This window comes from Homarus americanus, unplaced genomic scaffold (genome assembly GCF_018991925.1).
Source record: "Homarus americanus isolate GMGI-L3 unplaced genomic scaffold, GMGI_Hamer_2.0 scaffold24922, whole genome shotgun sequence".
NCBI classification, from domain to species: Eukaryota; Metazoa; Arthropoda; class Malacostraca; order Decapoda; family Nephropidae; genus Homarus; species Homarus americanus.
In genome coordinates, this window is record NW_024722610.1 from 2,918,825 (window position 1) to 2,942,851 (window position 24,027).

The 24,027-nt window shown below is 41.1% G+C and overlaps 1 protein-coding gene across 3 annotated transcripts in view; it reads right to left on the reverse strand.

Moving 5' to 3' along the window:
- LOC121862887 overlaps positions 1-24,027 on the reverse strand; it is a 73,517-nt gene that overhangs the window by 47,243 nt on the left and 2,247 nt on the right. For all 3 annotated transcript variants that reach the window (XM_042361274.1, XM_042361275.1, XM_042361273.1), the window contains exons 2-3: positions 8,060-8,268; positions 7,008-7,118 (exon numbers count right to left, since the gene is read on the reverse strand). In XM_042361274.1, the coding sequence (XP_042217208.1) occupies positions 7,008-7,118; positions 8,060-8,186 (238 nt within the window). In that variant the 5' untranslated portion in view covers positions 8,187-8,268. The remainder of the gene's footprint in view (positions 1-7,007; positions 7,119-8,059; positions 8,269-24,027) is intronic.

Below are 24,027 nucleotides of genomic sequence, written 5' to 3' on the forward strand. Positions count from 1 at the left end.
TTCAATGGTAAGACACATATTATGCTTAGTAGTTGACGCAGAGGTTTGGAAGAATTTAGTTAAGTTTATGCCATAATTTATAGGAAATTTGCCATAACCTCGTTTTCTTTCATTGATCAACAGAAAACACTCGATCGGTCGGTCTCTCTCTCTCTCTCTCTCTCCTTCGTGTTACAGAAGAGAAAAGAGGAGACAGAAAGTGAGAGAAAGAAAATCAGAGACAGATAACTATAAAGACGAAAGAAAAACAAAAAGAGAGAGAAAGGGAGTCAGTGAGAACGAAAGAGAGTCAGAACACGAGAGAGAGAGAGAGAGAGAGAGAGAGAGAGAGAGAGATCCCTGTTAATAAAGAGTGAGGGGGAACGCGCCGCCGTTAACTGAAAATAATGACAAGTTGACAATTATAGGTTCAGTAGCCGTCAGCTGGGGCACTGATGGCTGCCCTCCCCCAACTGAGAGAAGAGAGGGAGAGGTGAGAGAATAATGGGAGAGAGGAGAGAGTGAGACACGAGGAGAGAATTAATGAGGAGAAAGTGGAAGAAAGGAGAGAGAGAAAATGGAAGGGAGTGTAGGTTAAGGGAAGGGAGTGTAGGTTAAGGGAAAAGGGGGGGGGGGTGCAGTGGTAATTTGAAGAAAAAATAACTAAGCATCTTAATACTTTGATGATTGTACTTGAGCTCTAATGATACGTACTCAGTTGTCAAAGCGAAAATGTATATTAGTAGTACCCATCATCATCATCATCATCATCATCATCATCATCATCATCATCATCATCATTATTATCATTATTATTATTATTATTATTATTATTATTATTATTATTATTATTATTATTATTATTATTATTATTATACTTTGTTGAGCATAAATTTACTTAAGTTTCACACCAAACTTGTCTCATTAGGTTCGAAATCACTGAAATTTAGCTTGAAGTTTAAACTAAAGCTTTAAAGTCCTTAACTTCACTAAAAACTACATAAATTATATTTCAGAGGACACACATCATGGTGTATCTAACACACACACTACGGCCTTACTTGCTCTTATAGTGGTTACAATTTCATTTAACGCTCTACAGTGTTTCCCATTACGCTTAGAAACTCTCATATACAGTACGCTTTAAACCCAATCCCATAAAATCTCCCTTTCCCTCCCTCAGATTATGCTCTAGATGACTTTAATTAAGCTTTAATTTACATAGATTACGTCTAAAGTCTTTAAAATTAGGATTAAATTACCTCAAATCAGACTTCCAAGTTCCTCACATTACAAAGTTAATGGATTACATTACGTTTAAACTCCCTCAAATTATACGTGTGCATCTCCGTTGTGTAGAATTCACTTTAAACATTTGAGTGCCTCTCACCGTGAGCGTAGTTACTTGACATTAAGAGCGGAAAGTTACGTGGAATCCCTCCCTGTTTGTCGGGTTATTTCGGACAGTGAATCTTAGTGCTGTCACTCAGGGTGGATGAAGATAGTAGCTGCCTGGTGAATATTTTATGGTTGTGTAAATATGTATGTTTGAGCTCGTGTTAAAACAAATGTGGTTAGGTTTAGTATTAACGTTGAAGGGGAGAGAGAGAATACATAGACGTGTCGTATATATAAATTAGTTATATACAGGTAAAACAAACGCAAATGTATATAGCTCGAGGTGTAGTGGCTGAGTGGGTACAATGCTCACCTCGTGTCTTTAACGTCGTTGGTTCGCGTTACATGGTTGCCCAGTTCACCCAGCTGTGAATGGATCCCTAACCTTACACTAAGGGAAATAAAGAGAGCCAAGTGCAGTTCTGGTTACAATGCCTCCCTGTGGTCCAGAAAAATTTAATCTGCAGTGTACTGTATCTGCACTGCCCCTAATGCACCGTCAAGCCTTCGGGACCGACCCACTTGTAAGAGGTCACAATAACTTATGTACACAGGATATAAATATATACTCGTGAAATGTTCAAACCATCAACAACAATGATTGAAATGTTCATCGTAAAATATTCCTCCAACAAGCAAATAACCTTTTCGATGACGAAGTTAAATTTTAGCCTAGTGAAGGAGACCAAATTTTACAAAACAAGACAAAACCATTTTCTGGGAGTAAGAGAAACCGAAAATGCCAACGTTTGCGAAATGTAAAAATTCTCGACTCTTTTCACCAACTGTTATTGTAAGAGTATTTCCTGGCACATTATGACTAAACGGCCTGGGAGCGATACCGTGATGGAAGCTCCTCATCAAAGTGCTTCTACCTTCCTTTGACGGCCACAGGGAGGCTGAGGAAGAACTTGCAGCATACTTCAACTTTCCGCTCAAGAATTTGCTTCTCCTTCCTCTGTCAACTCATCCATGATAGCTAACTGGGCTACAGAGACGTGACTACGGCGACTTTAACCATCCTGCCTCCACCTGTCAATCCTCCCAGGCCATGACACTGAGCTGACTGAACGGTCGTGATCATCAGGAAACTTTACAGGATTTCCTTTCCCTTGTCATCTACATTATGATACTGGTGAGGTGATATGACAGGAGGCTCCGGTAGTATTTATCTTCCCCATAAGTATACATACACTGTGACACAGGACAGAGCTGGCTGGATGTGCTGACTCATCATTATCCTCGCTGTCACCCACATCACGACACAATAACCCTCACCTCCTGCCATCTGAATTATAAAAAAGTGGCACAAATTGACCCCTCGTGGCACTGAATGAAGCCCGGAGTGTCACCTGAAATAATAAACGGAGAGACGACTCCACTTAGTAAAAATAAATGACATCATTACACCCCGTAAGGTGAGGAGAACAAGGCCAGTACAAGCACTCAGAAGGCAGCTCTTGGCTTTCGGTTTTACTCTGCAGTGACACGATTATGGAAACTAACCCAGACTAATGTTCGCTTACCTTCTTTAGTAAAATCTATTCTCCATTATTATTTTTTCTCTTTCTCTTTGTCTCGTTTCTGTGTTTTTGTTCTTCATAGATTTCCTTCTAAAATGTCTAGTCTATTACGTTGACGTATTATTTATATTTTATTTATTTTTCTATCCATTATGTTTTCAACTTCATACATTCATCTCTTCCTTAATTCCATCAATTATCTTAATATTTATTCATATCTCCTGTTTTCTGGCTTAATTATCACACTATTGAAGTTTTTTGCCTCTTCCTCATTCCTCTTATATCAACACATCTTTATTTCTCCTGTTTCCTCTCTTTATCACCACATTATTATACCACCTTTTCCTTTTTCCTTATTCCCCCTTTATATCTTGACAATTTCTTTTGTCTCTGTAATCTCTCCTCTTTCTTATTCCCATCATCATCAGCATTATCTTGTGTCTCTCTCTATTCTTTATTTATCAACCCTGTACTGTATATGTTAGTAGGAGCTTCAATTTTGGTTATTGTCTTTGCCTTCCTTTCTGTTATTCTGTTTCCCTGTCTATTTAGTTTCTATGTATGTATGTATGTATGTATGTATGTATGTATGTATGTATGTATGTATGTATGTATGTATGTATCCCCCCTCTTTCTCACTTTTTTTTACCCACACTCTTCCTTTCCTCTCCTTCTCTCACGCGACCTGGCAGTTGTAGCATTAGTAAATATGACAAATTTTTTGACGAGAGGTACCGGTATGGCCAGCATAAGGACAGAACTAGACAATGTGATGTAGTCGTGGCCAGAATTTGGCTAGGATACAGACACATCTGGGAAGTTAGTAACGCTGTACCCATACCGGAACACTCAGCATGTAAACTTTGTGATAAACCTTTAAAGCATACACTTGAACACTATATTATTGAATGTGACACTGTCAAAGACTTCAGGCCACCTGGCTTATTGTATCATGAACTTTGTAATTACTACATTGAATCAGGGGTGCTTGAGGACATTCTTGCTATTTATCGAAAATTTGCTAGACCACACTGATTAGTCTTCAATTAGAATATGACGTCCAATGTATGTGAACCTCTGTCCTGCATGGCAGTGAACAGTGACATCACCCACATGACTCTGACCTATATATACTGCTAATGAATATGATCTATTTCTCTGTGTATGAACCTCTGTCCTGTGTGGCAGTGAGAAGTGATACCACCCTCAGTGTCAAGACCTGACTGAATTACACAGAAAAGGTAAACTGTACTACAAGCTTTGTCAAGAAATTTGTTAAACTAAAAAACTCTCCCCCTCTCCCGTTTCTTCACTCCCTCTCCCCTTTTCTCACTCCCTCTCCCTCCCTCTCATTTCCCTCTCTCATTTCTCCCACTCCCTCTATTTTTATCACTCTCCCTCCTCTTTTCTCTCTTTTCTCCCTCTCACTGCCAGAACCACGGGAATTCATTATCAGCTCTCTATATCAAATCAACGAGTAGAATATTTTTATACTAACAGTTATCAAAACCAATATCAACTTTTTCTTTTTTAATTGAGATTACAAATACCGAGGCTGACGTGAACAGGTTCCCTTGTTTTGGGTAAATCGTTCATTACCTGGGCTGGTATATCTGTGGTTCATGCAGTGAATAATTATTGTAGGATCACCTGAAGGTTAGACATCCTAGTTTATTTCACCTTATGATTACCCAACCAAATGTTAAATGGGGAGGGGGTAGGTTAGAGTAGTTTAGGATAGGGTAGATTAGGTTAAGTTAGGTTAGGTTGCGTTAGGCTAGTCTAAAGGCGAAATAAGATGGTTTCAGTAGTACACTAAGACTTTACTTTGATTAGTTTCGTTCATCTTGAAGTGACAGTCGGTCTCGTAGGCCGATACAGCACATTGTTGACGAAATTTAATCTCGGAACAAATAGAGGTAGCATGACCGGCACTGCTCTCATATCCGTATATGTAAGGTTAGGTAAACTAGAGGTGTCCCAGGTATTAACAGATGATTCTTAAGACGCTAATTTTGTTCCCTAATTTGGACTAGTGAACGTAACTTTAATTATACTTATATTTATTTGTACCGTAACTTTAACTAAACGAGTCAATTGTATTTAAACATTCAAGTAAGTCACGAGGGAAATCCAACACAGGAATCTTAATGTCCAGATTCTTTTAAGATATACTGTACACGTCATATTTCCCACCAACCTGGAGATACACACACACAAAGACCCTCTCTCTCCCTACTCAAGTGTAATGAGTAAGGCCTAGGCGTGTTAGGTAGAGCAATCTGGTGTGTGTTCAATCCCCAAGCCTCAAGAGAAGGCTAAACTCACAAAGAGGTGGTGATCTCGGGGGAGTTTTAGGAACCTTGTACAGCTGCTTGGGCGGACCCTTGGCTGAGTCGACCTACTGTTTGGCCTAGATTGTGTGTCTCAACTGTCTGTGTGGGCTATGTGGGGTGTATGGTGATTTTACTTAATAAATGTATGTATGTAATAATAATATGTAATGGTTTATTGGTAAGGGTACAGCAGCCAAATGGTGAAAATACACAATGGAAAGAAGTGACTTATTACGTAGAGTGACAAAGGGGAGTGGGCCATTAAAAAAAAGCTTTCATTGTAAAAAAAGAAAAAATAGAACATGAAGTGAACAAACAAGTTATTTTTTACAGTGCATGTCAGGGGCTGGTCTAATGCCCCTGCTGTTGTGAGGTCAGGTAGGGCCAGGTGCGCTGAGGTGTTCAACAACAAACACGTGGTGCAGTAACTCGTTCACAGGTAATGTCATGTATGTATGCGTGTTGTCAAAGGTTCATGGTTATTGGTGATTATGTTTGTTATCCAGCTCCTGTAGTGTTTAATTCCAACTGTCATATGATGTGTTTATCCTTTTTTTATTTTTAGCCATTGTCCCTTGTCCATTAATTGCATTGTTGTTTGGAGTATTTCTAACACCATTTCAACCAGAGGGCAAAGAATAATAACTTCGGAAATGAATTTTAAAGTTTTTCCATAATTTTACAGGATAAACTAATTTCTATACTAGGGCATGGCCGAAACTGCAATTTTACCTAGGTTAGGTTTGGTTAGTTTAAATTAAGTTAGGTTAGGCACGACTCCTTAATTGGAGTATTTCTAACCCCATATCAACCAGGGGGCATAGAATAACTTTGGAATTAAATTTTATTTATTTGTTCATACTTTTTATTTTATTTTATTTATTTATTCATTATTATTATTTTTTTTTTTGGGGGGGGGGATAACTCTAAGGAGGGTACTTTCACCCGGAAATAAAGGTCAAATTCGATTAAATCGCAAATTAAATACACAGGATAAGCTAATTTCTAAATTACTAGGGCATATTGGCCGAAACTGCAATTTTACCTTTGTTTATGGCGGGGAGGGCTAGGAAGTTGGGTAAGGTTAGGTAGGTTTCTTTGGTTAGGTCAGGTTCTGGGGGGGGATAACTCCACAACGACTTATTCACGAAGGAAATGAAGGCCATATGCCATGGGAAAAGCAAAAAAATTGTGATCGAATAGTAGTTGGGGCTGAAACTGCAAATTTACCTACCTATCTATCCGAGTGCTACTGAGAGCCAATGTCCTTAGTGTAAAAGACTATTGGATTAAGTTCTTAACAGGGAGGAGTAGTACAGGGTGATGTGTTGGTACCCCTTGTATTGGTAACCGTGGGCATTTCTTTATCACCCATCACCCTTTCGTATTTCAGCATGGCCTTGGACTAGTTAGGCACACTTATAAAGCCCTCCTGTAGTTTATCTTTGTGTTGATGAACAATGTGAAGAGTGAGTCCTTTTGCTCGTTTGATATTGTTTGGTATTATGTGCTGAGTCCAGGAGGTTACCCAAGCATACAGCAACAACATGATAGAATATAATAATGTTAACTTTGTATTCTTATTAATTTATTTCTCCCATAAGGTTAAGTGTTTCATATAATTTCCTCTTCTCTCTACCTCAAATGACGTCATCGGCTACCTGGGAGAATTTCTTCTGCATTACTCTATATATTTTAATTGAACTTAGAAAAAAAGAATTATTACACTTTCTATGACAGTACGGTATATCTTCACACAGGTAAGACTCACCGCTCTCCACTTGGCAGTCGAGGGAGATGGAGGCACCCACAGGATACGGCCCAATGACACCGCTCACCTCCAGCCCCGCCTCGCTCAGGATCTTGATCTTCTTGGGCGGCACTGTAGGTAAGATACAACAAGACACTATAAGGATACAGAAACATACTGAAGGTACCTAAGGATGTATCCGACACACTAGAGAGGTTATATTAGCTTATAAATAAAAGTTCTATTTGATTTGATTTTTGTAGGTAGTTTTGCTTACAGACTCCTGAACTGACAAATACACAGACACCCCGCGATAACGACACCCCATTAATAACACAATACTCTCTCAAGAAGAAAAGCAAATTATCCATCTCAAGGTTTACAAACAAGCAAAATGAATCAGTGTTAATACAGAGGTAACAAGTTCTAACTGGTGAAACAATACTCCAGCATACAACACTAACAAGTTCTACCATTGTTACCTTCCACCAGAGCATGGCTAACACACTAGGACCTGTCAACGTACAAAAAACTAATTTATCGCCTGCCAGCACCACGTCAGGTATACTAATGGGGTGGAAATATATCAGAGTGAACCACTGTGTGTGTGTTTGTATTAGTAATAACAGTAATGAGTTTGATTAATTGATTTCTATTTAACCCTAACTTGTGATTCATTTACCATAAGTTACTGTCAATTGTTCTCACTTGCGGATATTTGTCATGAACTTATTTGCTGTTGATCTTAACTAGTAACGTCAACCATGAAGTTCTTAAGTTTTTACACGGTTATGACCTTTAACTTAAAGTTACCAACACTTGACTTTAATTTATCAACTTTCAAACACGATTTACATTTAACATCCGCTTACTACCACTTAACCTAAATTCATTGAGAGCTTAATAACTAATCTAACTTCAATTTGTTGACCTTTTGACCCTAGGCTACTGACCTTTTAATAATACTAGAGTTTACCCTTGACCTTTTTTTAACCTATCTGACCCCAAATTACTATTCTCTAACATTGACCTATCACAATAGGTTTAGTTGAGTTTCAGTCGTTCATACCCACCAATGACCTCCAGCTGTATCCTGACGTTCCTGGTGGGGGAGGAGCGAAAGTCGACCCTACAGCGGTATTCAGCATGATCACTGGCCTTCACCGACTGGAGTACGAGGCCGGGTGGGTCAGCCGCCATGTCGAAGTAGGCTCGTGGTCCCAGAGTCTCCTCGTCTGACCAATGAGGAGCTCTCTTGATCGGCCCGCTCCTCCCGTCGATACTGAGGAAGAAAGGTTTGTTTATTGTAATACGACGATATAGGTGTAGTTATTATGAGGTAAAGTCTGTTAGAATGAGTGACTTTACGTCGATGGTGAGGGAAAGAGACCAATGGATTAAGGTTACTGTGATGAGGCGAGGAGATACAGTATTGCTGTTATGAGTCAAAAACTATGAGATTTTGTTTCCGTCGATGTTAGAGAAGGATCAAGGGGATGGGTTGGGTGAGGCTATTCATATTGACGAGAGAGAGAGAGAGCAACCTAGAGACAGAGAAATAGCACCATAGAGAGAGAGGGAGGCAGGTCTAGAATATGAATTTATCCATGTGTTGTGGAGACAGTCAGACACAGGGAGGATGGGGTGGTGTTGTGTCGCCTGTTACTGGTAAATAACAATACCTCGGGTGACAAGACTTACACTGTCTATGGCACTTTAATTAAAAGTCAGTCTCTCTCGATCTCGATCTCTGTATGTCTCTCTCTCTCTCTCTCTCTCTCTCGATCTCTCTCTCTCTCTTATTCACCTGTTTCAATACTTAATTACGAGTCTGTATTGATGTTTTCAGGCAGAGAAATGAGATAGATTTTTAAAGTGCATTATTCTTCAATCTTTCTTATTCTTTTCATTCCTTTATTTCCTGTTTATTGATCATTCTACACAGGCTGTCCCACCTACTTCACCACCTCTGCCAACTCCTCCGCCACCTCTTCCTTCTCCGCCACCCCTTCCTCCTCCGCCATCCCTTCCTCCTCCGCCACTCCTTCCTCCCTCCACCCCCCTTCCCCTCCTCCCCCTTCCTCCCTCCGCCATCCCCCTCTTCCTCCTCCTCCTCCGCCACCCTACTCCTTCCTCACCTCTGCCAACTCCCTCCTTCGCCTCTTCTCCTCCGCCACCCTTCCTCCTCCACCACCCCTTCCTCCCTCCGCTCTTCCTCCACCACCTCCCTTCTCTTCATCCCTCTTCCTTCCTTCCACCCCCTCCTCCGTCCCTCCTCCTCCCCTCCTTCCTCCTGCCTCCCTCCTCCGCCACCCCTTCCTCCTCCGCCATCCCTTCCTTCCTCCCCCACTCCCTTCCTCCTCCGCCACCTCTTCCTCCTCCGCCTCCTCCGCCACCTCCTCCTCTCTCCGCCACTCCCTTCTCCTCCCGTTCACCTCTTCCTCCGCCACCTCCCCTATATACACCTCTCACCTTCTCCCATATATACAGGGGCGGAGGAGTTACAGGGGCGGAGCACAGGGGTGGAGGAGTTACAGGGCAGGAGGGGGGAGGATAGGGGTGGAGCATAGGCCGGAGGAGTTACAGAGGAGGAGGGGGAGGAGTAGGAGCAGGGGAGGGGAGGAGCAGGGGGGGTTACAGGGGAGGAGGTGGCATGGAGGAGGCAGGGACAGGGGCCTGAGGAGATGCAGGGGGGTGGGAGGCGCAGGCCAGGGGCGTGGCAAGAGGCGGGGGCCCGAGTTACAGGGGACGAAGAGGCGGGGAGCAGGGGAGGGGGGGATGAGGAGAGGGGAGGGGAGGAGGAGTCGCAGGGGGCTGGAGGAGTCGCAGGGGGCTGGAGGAGATAGAGGGGGCGGAAGAAGCAGCACCACCTTGGAGGCGATAAAGACATATGGCGGAAGTTAATCTCCGAGATGGGTCACCTGATAGATGGTGTACCAGCTGCCGGGGGCTGCTGGTGCTCTCTCTCTCTATCTCTCTCTTTCCTCTCTCGACACCATTGTTTCCCCCCATCTTATCTATCTGTCTGTCTGTCGGTCTGTCTGTCTGTCTGTCTGTCTCGTTCCCTCTACGTCTATTATTCCCTCTCTCTCTCTTATATCTAACCAGTATTCTGTAATGTCTTTCTTCTCTTCAGAATTATTTCTCTTGTCTCTCTTCTTCACCTCTCATCTTTAAAACCTCTACAACAAGACACATCCCTTCCCTAAATACACTCTAACCATCTACTTAAGACACCAAGACACTTGCCAACCATCTATATATAACAAAACTATAATCAGATTTTTTTATTTAGCCGACGGTACAAGCCCCGCCACCCCTTGCCGCTCGTTGGCTCGTATATAATAATCTATTAATATTGATATGGTAAATGAATTCATATATAACTGTTAAGGATACTCAGTTCTGGCTCACTTTAATGTATGTAAGGGTGTAACTGGTTCTCCGCCAAGCTCACTACCGCCTCCGTAAGGGTAGTCGTAAACCTCAACCTTTACGTGGATATGTGGTGTTAGTTATCTGTTGATTTATATGTTTGATGTACATTATAATTTGTGAAAAGAGAAGAAATAATGGCGAATGTGTTTTCCAAAAGCGTGAATTTGTTTGACTTCGACGGTAAATATTCTTAATTTTAAACTTTATCTTTCATTCCTATCTTGAAGGTTAATGTTTACAAGCAGGTATATACTTGCATACACTAAAGTTGACATTAAAGTGAGCCAGAAGTGGTGGATTTATATACCATATCAATATTAATCGAATACTTTATTATGTACGAGTCAATGAGCTAAAAACAAACCCAACTATAGTGTTATTTATCCATCCCAGTTCCTACATTTTACAAACCCTTGGTCATTAAGTACTACCAAACTTACCTTAATGTTTAAATATTTAACCAAACCCTTATTTAAGAATGACTACAATACTTGAATTGATACTTGTTGGAAATTACAGGTAACCGATTCAGGTGTTATAGCATTAGTCTGTTGAGAGTTGGAGATGTTAGTGTATAAAGGTGTGATATCCTTAAATTGTATTCTAGTTATATTTATATGTAATTAAGTATTGGGTGATATATGCTGCGGTAATTATTCCCCATTACCTCAAGTTCAGAGGGATGTAGCGGTATGTCCATTGACAAATTTGATTCCTCTGATATAATTCTACGTTATGTAACAGATTGGTTTCTATATTTGTATGGAGGAGTGATATGACAGGTGGGGACAGGTGAGTGTGTACTGTACCTGCTCAAGTTGTCTTCGAGCTCTGAGGATAAGCTACGTCTAATGATTTCCGTTGTGGTTATTATCTTGCCCGCACCTGCTGTCTGTGTGTGTGTGTGTGTGTGTGTCTGTTCCCAAAATAACTCGAGAATGAGTGAGAGGGTCAGTAATTCGTTATTTTCTTCGTCATTATCCTCTTCCTCCTTCTCCTTGTCATTATGCCATAGGGTGTTGTGTTACGTCTTGGGTCCCAAAATAGCGGAGGATCTATATAGCTGTAGCTGAAAGGTTCCTATGTCGCTCCTCGTGTTGGTGAGTCGTACTGCCAGGAGTAGAACTATGGGTCATGTGGACACCCTTGTGGTGGTTGACAGGCTTGATGGGTTGGGTGAGGCTCTTGACTGATGGAGTTTCTTAATCAGTCTTGTCTGTCACTCTTCTCCCGTTTTCTATCTACGACAGACCCTATCAAGGTGTTCCTGGTGCTGTTATAATTATTGTTGTATTTCTCTTGTATTTTTTTTTTAATTAAATTTTTTTAGTTCCGTGAGATCTGTGTTTATTAATGTCTTGATTGTTGGCTGTTGTGTTAGCTAACTGTTCCTTGGTGTTGCATGGTAGTTGCTCGTCGTGGCTTAGTGGTTGTTTTACATAGGATCATCTCCCTTTGTTGTAGTGGTAAACCATATAGTGTTGTGCGCCGGTAAGTGTGACAATTGGCGTTCTACACCAGCTGGTTATGGAGTGGTACTTGGGGTTAAGCTTTGAGGTGTTGCTGTGTATTCAGGTTGGGTGTCTTCAATATTAAAGCACTGAGTTACTACAGGGGTCACTTTGTTCTGTTTTCGTTGAGCAGAATGATGATGACCTTGTGCTGCTGGTCGTTCACATTAGCTTCTCTTCTTTAATCTTTGTGGCTTTTGTTTGAGGACCACCTGCAGTTGTTGGTGGATCTTCGTCTGGATCAGCACCACAAGCCAACAACTAACGAGTTATGTGCATCTCTTGAAGGCTGGTGGTGGTGGAAGATAAGTTATCTGTAAACTCCAAGCTAGCAGCCTAAGTATCGTTCTTTTCAGCTGCGTCTTGATTTATTTTTAACCTAGTAAGTTCTATCTACACGTGTCGCATAAAACCGACCAGCTTCTTAATATCTAGTTGTTGCAGCTCATCATCGTCTGAGTCGCGTGCAGTTACTAGTGTTAGACCGACCACAGAGCTGATGAAATTCTCACTTTCTCCTTCACGGGTCAGACGACAGGTTTGTGCAGTTATCACGTGTGCATCTCGGATATACAGAGGTGGTTATATTTCACACAGGTCACTATTCACTTGTTGGCCAAAAGGTTAAAACATCGTCGTCAAAAGATTAAAACATCGTCGCCAAATGGTTAAAACATCGTCGCCAAAGGGTTAAATGCTTCGTCTGCCGAAACTGTATATACCCAAACATGTCCTACCTACATCTCAGAGTCTCCTATGACTCAGGTTTATGATAATCCCCTGGACAGAAATTATCCTTACCAGCGACATAATCCTATGATCCCAACAGCTAATCATAGTTCGTGTGAAACAGGCTTACAACCCTCTAGTGAAAGATAGGATAAGACTGGGAAGGGATCTGACATAGGGATAAGGATGAGGTATTACAGTACCATCACTCCAGCAACAGAAAATATTAACTAAAGTCGTGGGAGTTGGGACACGAGTTCACTGCAGTACGTAAGTTTGGATGCTGACAGGGAATCATTGATGACGTCACACACTAGTAAGCCGAAGCCCTTGAGGCAGTGACTCATTATTTCGTTAATTAAAGCCTAGAATCGTAGTTTTCCTGTTTAAAAAATGCAGTAACTTCATTATCAGGCTATTGATGGATGTGTCTGCACAATATACAGAGATTTGAGTCTTTCGATGTTTTTATTTGCTGCTGTTCGGAAAATTACGTTTGAATGTCGACACTTATTACTACCTGAAGACTAGACATCCCAGCTTATTTCACCTGATGATGATTAATCGATCTAATACTACCTGGGGATGGTTAGGTTAGGGTAAGTTTTGTTAAAATTACGATAGTTTATGAGGTGAAATAATCTGGGGCGTTTAATTTTTAGGTTATCCACAATTATTACATTATTAAAACTATTATTATTATTGTTGTTCTTATTATTATAAACACAGATGGTTAAAAGTAGAATATATAAGAATATTCATTACCTTTTGCTCTATTGCTTGATCGTGCATTTCTATCTAACTTCTTGAAAAGCCAGAAGTACTTTTATCATGTAGACCTTGTCACATGTTGACAAAACTTATCAAGTTTGGTGCAAATCCGCAAAACTGTTTTCGAGTTATTTGGGAGGAAACACACACACCTGCAGCCCCCCCCACCCAACTCGCGCAGTCCGCCACTACAACAAAATACAGCCCATAAGAGCCCGCACCGATAGATATAAGAACAGCACCATCCCATCTATTGTTAAAATAATAAACAACTCCTGATTTATGTACTGTACAGCCCTGTAAATGTATTCAATGCATATTATATCATTATGTCTAAATCAAATGTAAGTCTGTATATTTTCAGCCACCGGCTGCAACTCTATTAATAAACCGTTTATTATTATTATTATTTATTACACACACACACACACACACACACACACACACACACACACACACACACACACACACACACACACACACACACACACACACACACAGGCAGACATGATTTCACACACATTCCAGCGGGGCCATTGTCACAGCTATCGACTCACGTCCAACACTTGGCATTAAGCACAACACTGAAAAAAATGGGGGGGTGGGGGAGAGAGGTTGTGAGGTGGGGAGGTAGAAAGAGAGAGTGTGGTAAGAAATGGAAGAGGAGAAGCTGGAGAGGGTGTGAACGTCTGGGGGAAGAAAGAGTGGGAGAGGGGATGAACTTATAAGAGGGAGGGGGTAGAGAAGAAGGGAGATAGCTTGAAAGATGGGGGAAAGGAGGGGTTAAAGGTTACGAGAGAGAACGGGGGAGGAGTCAGGCAGGGAGAGAGCTTATGAGAGACAGAAGTAAAAAGACGGGGGAATGAAAATGCAATAATAATGTTAAGGAAGAAAAGAAACAGCAGTAATAGAGAAATGAGGAAAAATAATAAAGTTTAAGAGAACAAAAGAATGTGGAGGAAAGAGTAAATGCAAAGAATATGCCAAAAATTTCAATCTTCACGTCAGATTTTCCCCATTTTCATGACTCCTATATTAAATCCGGAGAGGACATTGAGAGCTCACACACACTCCACTTCCTTCTCGATATCAACCTCGAGGCTGAGGTCGACCTTGTCATGTTGGTGATGAATATTTGTTTATAATCTTAGTCATTCAAACTCTCTCTCTCTCTCTCTCCTATCAACGGGCGATCGGATGACTCACCGTAACGCAACAAACACAGACAGACAGACAGACAGACAGACAGACAGACACACACACACACACACATCCATCCGAACATTGAGTTAATCTTTTAAGTCTTAAATCAAGAGACTTAGCGTAGAGTACACGGGTTTCCTCCATACTATTCTCACTTGTTATATTTCTTGGTATACGTTAGGCCGCCGCTCCTCTTCCACTGTGAACTACTGGTACACAACTGCATCGGCCATGAACAGTCGTCTGTCTGTTGTTTACTAGTCAGTGCACCAATCAGGTGACGAAATGACAACTGAGACGGACGGTAGCCAATCAAGTTGTTCCTGCTATGAAATTACCCAGAATTCCTTATCCTGCCAGAGACATATACAGTATAATTGTTTCCCTGTGATGAACGGGAAGTACAGGAAGTTCCTCTCTGTGATACATCTATTCAGGACTGTTCCCCACCCAACCTGTTGCCTGACAGTATCAATCATCATTCTCGTGAGTACTAAGTGTTCGAGAAATACAACCGCGTCACCTTCAACCATACCAAGACCATGGTTATGCACATCAACATCTCCTCCGACATTGTCCCACCCCCTTCCATTACTTTAGGTCCCACCACACTCCAGGTTGTAGATTCCACTAAGCTCCTCGGCGTCACCATAGACAACAAACTAAATTGGAAACCACACGTCAGTGAAGTTGTCAAATCCTCCAGTTTCCGTCTCCACCTCCTCCGCCGACTCAAGTCCCTCGGAGTTCCTGCACCCGAGCTCCTCAGTGTTTACTCAACATTCATACTTCCCAAACTCACCTATGCCTCCCCTACCTGGTCTTCCTCCCTATATGCCACACAACGTAAACACCTAGAAAAAGTGCAAAAGAGGGCATGCAAGATTATGCTCTCCCCTTCCTACTCCACATATCAAGAAGCGCTCAACACACTGACCTTTTCGACTCTCACTGACCATCACCACGACCTCATCTGCAAATTTGGTAAGAAGCTTCTACACCATCCTCGACACCGGCTCATACTACCACCTGAGATCCCTAGCCCGAGAATTGCTGTTCGACACCACAACAGCATCGAGCCCATACGTGCAAGAACTGATCGCTATAAGAACCGCCCAGTCCCAACCATTGTAAAAATTATCAATAACTTGTAATAAACCAGTGTATTCACTCCCAGTAAATCTTACTTCTTGCACTGTCACTATGTTGAAATGCCCTGTAGTTTGAGCTTTTCCCCATCTAATAATTATATATCTTATTTGTATCACTTATGTTACTTGTATATTATTTGTAAATCGAAACCCATTCCCCAATTATGTAACTGTATATTTTCAGCCTTCTGGCTGCTATGCTCTTTCAATAAACCGTTTATTATTAGTATTAGTAGTAGTAAAGACTGAATTTGAACAAGTGGCCAGTGGGTGCTATCTTTGTTTCCCTCAATTTTAACACAATTTTTGTTAACATGTTCATATTGCTTGTTGGTTATATTAAACTAACGTTGATGATATCATTCTTGGTACTAATTTTTAAGGATTACTGTCATCAACACTCCTTCAGTTATTTAGCTAACTTGTGGTACGCATTATAATACTCGGATCATGCCGAGTCTCTTACCAACTTGATGGTTTGTGTTGTCCTTTGTCTCGGCGAGGATGGTGACCTCCATTGTTTAAAGAGGCTCGCATATTAGGCAGGAGTGATTGGTTTCTCTTCATTCTTAGTGTAAATATATGCCTGTCTTTGCACGGGCTGTACATCGACTTTTCAATCAACCAACAGTTTAGCTATTCTTAGTTGAAGTGAAGGTCGATTGTTGCGTTCGGACTTTTAGGCCATTTGGGAGGATTCTTATTGTTCAAAGGAGCTGGTTCTTACTCGTATTTAGCTGCCAGTTAACCGGAAGTAACATCAAGTGTCAAGGTACCTCGTCTAGGTCATAAACTTGTCTCGGGTCTAATCAGGCCTACGTTATCTTATATCATAATCAAGTGATTTATTCAAGGATTCCTAGTTCCTATTGTTCTAATATCCTTTGTCTATTGTTTGAATCTAATTACAATTGTCGCTCCTATTACTACAGAGCTCATTAATTATGTGTTCAACTGTCTTGAATTATTACATTAAAACTTTCTTAAATGTTTGCTTTGGAAGTTTTATTTGTACATAATTACCTTCTCCCCAACCATTAAATAAGAGCGTATTGTTTCGCGAGATCTTCAGTGTCCGTCTTTCCCACTGACTGTGGAGGATCTTTCATCTCATTTGTGCATTCTTAGCTTTTCCTTCTCAGGTTACCAAATCAGACTAAGGGGAAACCCTCTGGACTTACAAGTTGAGCATTCTAATATGGAGAAGCCAGGAAAGTTGTAAGACTATCCTAACTCCTTTTAACCCTCTTCAGCTAATCATGCATCATTTCAACTCGCGAAATTCCTTGCGAAAATGTCACCAAGTTCAAACGTTCAATCACTTTTGACGATCACTCGAGCTACCCCTTGAGGAGTTGGTCATCAAATCCACTTTGCTACATCAAGTCTAACTGCTCTGGAAGGCCCAAGTGGACGAGGAAGGGACTTTTGTAACTCCTAATTCCCTCAAAGGGGTGGAGGGGTGTGGGAGGATTACTGGGTCATACTCAATACACACTTATATTGATGAACTTCCACCAGAACTCGACCCAGGCTAGGCAGTGGTCTGGGTTAGTGTTTGTCGGTATAATTTATTTTTATTGTTCTCTTAAAGGCTCAGCACTGATCAAAAGTTGATTTATACTTGAAAACGAATACATGTATACACACTAACATACACAGTAAATAGATATACTGTACATAGATTTACTAACCTATCTATCTATCATCTCAATCCATCCATCTGTATGTAGTAAATATATTTATATAAGGTGTGTGTGTGGACTAAGCTACAGCCATTACCGAGAAGAGTCTTGTATCTTCCTCACCCACGGCAGTGTTCCATTCTGCTCACCTCCCAAATACTTTAATACAAGAACAGGAAAGAAGAGAAAGGAAAAATGTCTTCAATCCTCTATTTCACTTTTGTTTCTTTTCCTTTATCTTCTATTTTTTATATTTCTTTTTCTGTCTTATATTAATTTGTCAGTTTAAATTGTTTTGCGCTTTTCCTTTCCCTTTTATTGCAATTTTTTTGTCTTTTTTACTCTTTTATTTTCTCCCTTTTCCTCTCTCTTTGGCTTTGGCTTCATCTTTTATTTTCACTCATTTTTATTTAGCTCTTTCTTTTTGCTTCTCTTCAAATGTTTCTGTCCACGCACTTTATATTTTATTTCCTTTGTCTTTCACTTTTTATCAGATTTTTTTCTCCTTTTTAATCTCTTTTCTTTCCTTTTTTTCCATTTCTCTCTCTTTAATTTAACACTTTTTCGTTGTTTATGCCATTGTTCCTCTCTCTCTCTCTCTCTCTCTCTCTCTCTCTCTCTCTCTCTCCACAATTTTTCAGCAGGATATCAACTTTCGGCCACGGAAAAATACGATCTGGTGAACTAATTTCGTTAAAACACAACACACAAATAAACAAAGTGCACTGGTACATTTACTGAAACACTTTAAAGGAAAATTCATAGAAAAAACAATTGATTTTCTAGAACCCCCTTTTTTTTTTTTTTTTTACTACTTGAATCAAAATGCTTCAAACCATATTTAAAAGTTAAGAGGAATTTATTTCAGGGGAAAGTTGTCTAAAATTTTTGTCTTTCTGAGGTTTGAATTATATTTTTCTTCAGAATGATTATATAAAAAAAATCTATATCAAATCGAAACGCACAAATTTTGTTCTGGGATATTTTTTAATCCGAATTTTGTTTTACTTCAGAATTATGATAAAGAAAAAAAAAGAGAATCTCAAAATATATTAAAGGTTTACAGGACTTTTGCTCGGGGAAATTCTGTGAACAATCTTGGCTTTCTAGAAAATCTGTAGACGATGTTGCTTGAGAGTTAATGGTGAAAGTTTTTTATTATTAACTCTGGGGAAGACACACCTTAAATGAACCGTAAACACAGCGTAACGTGTGAGAAAATTTCACTCGTAATAACTGGTTATGCATAAATTTCCTGCACGTGGCGACAAACTTTGGCTGTAAAATTAGTTACGAAAGATACAACTCATAGTAACTTTTTTAGTGGATGAAGAATAGTGAACTGAAGCAAGAAGCAAATTAATATGTATAATAAGAAAGATAAAGATGATGATGATGATGATGATGATAACTGTATTAACTGTAAGAGAAGACAGTGGTGCCAATGTCATGCTCCTGTTGTGCTCACTTACACAGGTCTTTGCTAAGCCTACCACACTTGCATCAGGATAAGGTATCGGCTTTAACATTGCCTCCTTCTTTTTTACACACTCCTGCAACAAGCACATACTGGGTTAAGGCAGTCTTCCCTCGATCCCCCAGCACATCCATTCTCTCTCTCTCTCTCTGAATTACTCTTCTCAGATCTACAATCACGAGACCTCCTTCATTGGACTAAGGACCGACTCTTTCATCTTCTCGTCTGAGTATTAGTGAGGTGAGTAATAAACTCTCCTTCACATCATTTAATATATATACCTCACCTTTCATTCCTCACTCCTCCTTCGCTTGTCTTTAATGGGGATTCGCTTTACTGGAGTCACGTTATGATTAGCCCCCACAGCTTATTTCACCTGAAGATTAACCACCCTAATACTACCTGGGTAGGGGGTTGGGTTGTGTTTAGGTAAAGTTAGTTCAGATTATCATTAGGTAAGGTTTGGTTAGGCTATGCTAGGCTCGGTTAAGTTATGTTAGGTTAGGCTTGGACGAATCTTCAGGGGATCACTCTATTTACCTCTACAACAAAACTCAGGTTCTCAAGAGTAAGCTAAGTTAAATTTTCCCTCAACTGGCAATACAAGAATACGTACAATTAGTTCTCACCCAAGTTGCGTCGTATGAAGACGTTTATATAACGATGCCAGATGTTGAATGTGTCGACGTGAGAAAAACCATAAGAGATAATGTTGTATATAAGTGAAACGTGTTTGTTTTCCTGTAGAATTTCTTTATTTTATGCACTATGGCGGACACAAGTTCCTTCCCTCAGCCAGCCACAATGTGACTGAATCACCTGAGGTTCGAATAACGAAGCAACTGAGGGAAGTGCTGTAATTGTCCAACAGATGGCACACTGAGTAGGGCATATGACTGGGGATGGGGGAAAGAGAGGGAAGGGACTTTTGTCCACCATAGTACTACAGTAATTAAAAACATATGTACTTTTATAAGTACCTTTTTTCGGTCATACAGAAATTAGGTATTTCATATTACTTTTAATACTCGTACGTACTTTTCTATTCTAGACCACTATGGTAATTAAAAAAAGATCCCTTTTAACTTAAACTGTACTTTATATAACATACAACCTGGAATTCTATTTCATTATATATTTTTTTTGCCAATCTACATCGCCTTTGTCATGTATGAATAATTTCCATAATTTGTTCTGGGTTTACTGGATAAAGTTGTCTGGTTTAATGAGGTGATAAGTATGTGCACACACCAATATCATCTAACTTTTCCAACACACAGAGAACGATTCGCGTGAAGTTTAGACTGATATGTGAAAATGTTACTGTGTTGTCTCATATTATTGGTGTAATTTGGGATATAATATGAACACAGTGGGTGAGTAGCTCTATATATATCATGTTTGTTTAGTATCTCGAGTATATGTTTATAATACAGACACATTTATACATGAATATAAACATAAATTATCACATGAAACTGTAAATACAATCACATTAACTCTCGTGTACATGTTCATACAAATCTATACAATTAAACATTAACAGACGTGGAAAAACAGTTTAACATATACTCTATACATTCGTCCTCATATCCTCATTCATATACTGTATACCATGTCATATTTCCCAAGACACAGACAAACACGTATCATATCCTTTACCTCTCCCGTACACACATATACACATACCCAACCCCTCCCCACCCCTCCCCCTACACACACATCCAACCCCACCCCTCCCCGTACACACACATCCCGTACACACACATCCAACCCCACCCCTTTCGTACACACACATCCAACCCCACCCCCTCCCCTACACACACACATCCAACCCCACCCTCCCCCGTACACACACATCCAACCCCACCCCTCCCACACACATCCAACCCAACCCCTCCCCCGTACACACATCCCCCCACCCCTCCCCCCTACACACACATAACCCTTCCTCCCCTACACACACATCCAACCCCACCCCTCCCCGTACACACATCAACCCCACCCCCTCCCACACATCCAACCCCACCCCCCCACACACACATCCAACCCCTCCTCCCCACACACACATCCACCCTTCCCTCCCCTACACACACACATCAACCCCACCCCTCCCCTACACACACACAACACACCACCTCCCCCCCACACACATACTGTATACCCAGCTATGCCCCACACATAAGAACATAACCACATCCAAATAAACATTTATCAACTCTCTCCCAAACGTCTCCCCAACAAACACACAATCAAACAAATACATCCTAGCCCAAAACATTCGACAACCAAACACAAACTCACACAACTCCCTTCCTGCCACATACAACCAAACACAAACACAGACGTCCCTCTTCCCCTCACACAACCAATCCCACACACATGCGCGCACACACACACACACACACACACACACACACACACACACACACACACACACACACACAAAGGTTCAGACTCTTTTTTCATGGTGTTGTATAAATTGAAAGATCTATTTTTGCAGCCTAATGAAGTGTTTGTAATAATAATAATAATAATAATAATAATAATAATAATTAACGACTTATTGAAAAAGTTCAGCAGCCCAAAGGCTGAAAATATATATTGAACAGAAGTGACTTATTGCACACAAGGACATGGGTTAGGTAGGTAGCTTTCATGACTAAAAGGAGAAGGAATATGAATTGAATATACAAATTATAGTTTACAGTTGATGGCCCGGGCTGCTCTTGGCCATACTGTGTGAGGTCACGTCGGCCACGTGGTGCAGTAACTCGTCCGTAGATGCTGACATGAAAGGACCTCTCGTGGTCATGAATTTGAATTTTGCCGCTTACAACGGCTAGTTTATTGTGCACCCCATACTCAACCTGTGAGCGGTAGCGCAAAAGGATTATAGAGTATGGTTTACAAAGGGTCAGAATAATTAATCCCCGTGGTCAGGATATTATGGCACTGAATGTTACACAGTATTTTAATTAAATTCCTTGTTTAGTTATATATATAAAGCGTAACTTATTCCCAACTTCGTGAGTACAGGCGTGTGAGGCAGTGTGTCTGGCCTCACACATTGTTATTCAAGCACATTGTGTGATTGATTCTATACATGAGAACTGATATAGCTACTAAGTGCAAAAAAGTGGATACAATCTTAATATGTCGGCTATCTTGCCATTAGAGATGAAGTGTTGTGCCATTTCACACGCAGTGTGCTTGGACCTGTCCCTAAAAGGTTCTATCTTCACACAGTCGAGGACGTAGTGTTCAAGTGTGTGGCCATATGTCTGGCCACACACTTTACATTTAGTCTTGTTCACATCTGCTTGAGGAACATACTGTCAGAGGTACTTATATCCTAACCTTAGTCTAGCAGTTACATCTTGTAATCTAGCGATCTTGGTACTTGCTCCATATACATGTTTCACTTGATACAACTCATCATGGCAAACTATGGATCGACTAGTGCCTGTTTGCACTTGTCTGCTTGCGTAAAATTCGTCAATAAGTTCCTTCCTAATTACAGTTTTAAGGGTTCTTTTTAACAGACCCAGATTGTATTCAACAGTGCCTTTGTTAGATGCGAGTTTGGCGAGGGCATCAACTCTGTCATGTTCTCTGAGGCCAATGTGAGAGGGGATCCACAACAGTTTGATCTTGACACCCCGGTCAACAAGGCACGCATATTTGTGTCTGGCTTCAGAGACAAGCGTGACAACTTGAGTTGAGGGTGTCAAGTGCAAGTAGTGAGGATATAGAGTCAATGATTTTGAGACTGTCAGTGACAGTGGTTTCAATGAATTTGATAGCTGTGAGTATGGCAACTAATTCAGTTTGTAGAGTGGATGCCCAGTTGTTAATTCTAACTCCTTTCTCAATTATATTACTACTACTACTACTACTACTGTGCTGTCACTCGGAATCCAGTATGACGATCATCCAGCTATGATACAATGACATGCGGTATTAGGGATGTCACCTAGGTTAGTGAGTTTTGAGGTGACTAAAGAGGCCATTGCGGGACCCGCAGCGTTGTTCACATTCGTTGCACATGTGGAGGGCTCCATCTACTGCGGGAGGGGCGGTGGCAGCGTTTTTCCGGCGTTGCCGCTTGTCTGCCTCGGTTTGCAGTCGGGCTAACTCGAAAGTATTGACACCATCGTGTGGTGCTCCTCCTCCAAGCATTACGATGTGGAGTAATCGACTCCCAGGGGAGGGGGTCGATTTGTCACTTTTTCAGGTTTGTCTTGAGACTATCCTTATACCTTTTCAATTGCCCGCCGGCGTTACGTTTACTATTCGTTAGGTGACTGTAATAACACACTTTGGTCACAATCTACATCACCATTTTCTGTTTGTATTTGTTCATCTGCACTGACCATGTCCACAGAGGCATCAGTAAAACTGTTACCAGTATCAATGTTTTCCTCTGCGTGGACACGAGTTCCTGATGTATCTTGAGTTTCCACATCTGGTACTGACATCTGAATGTCTTTAGTTTGATTGTAATCTTTCCATAGCTGCTACACTGTGTTGGTGGTGTTCTTTTTCTGTAGTGCATTACGGAGGCTCTTTAATTTCATTTTTCAAATCACTGATCTCTTCACTTTGTGCGTGTTCACAGGGTATGTTGGCAGCTACCTGTTCTGTCAGTACGTCTGTGTTGCCCCATGCTGATCTTTCGTTGACTGCTGGTGCTGATCCTGGAGCTTTGGTGGGGAGGTTGGGCCAGGGATTGGCCGTAGGGAATACCCTAGCAGCGTTTCTTGAGACCTGCCTGGGTGGAGGGTTTGGGCACTGAGGGGGTGTAGAAGCTCTAGGGCAGCCAAGGTGCCATACAGAAACTCCAACTTTTTTGCATTTAATACATCTCTGTTGATTGGCTACCCTTTGAGCAACTGTATCTCTGTAATCATGTGTTGCATATTGTCTTGAGCAGAGACCATACCACGGTTTGGTAGAGGGGCATAATCGGGCAACATGGCCCCAGTGTTGACAATTGTAACACCTCCGGGTATGGGGCTGATAGTGTTACCTTCAGAGTTCGAGGGGCACCACGGACTCGAATGGACTTGGGTG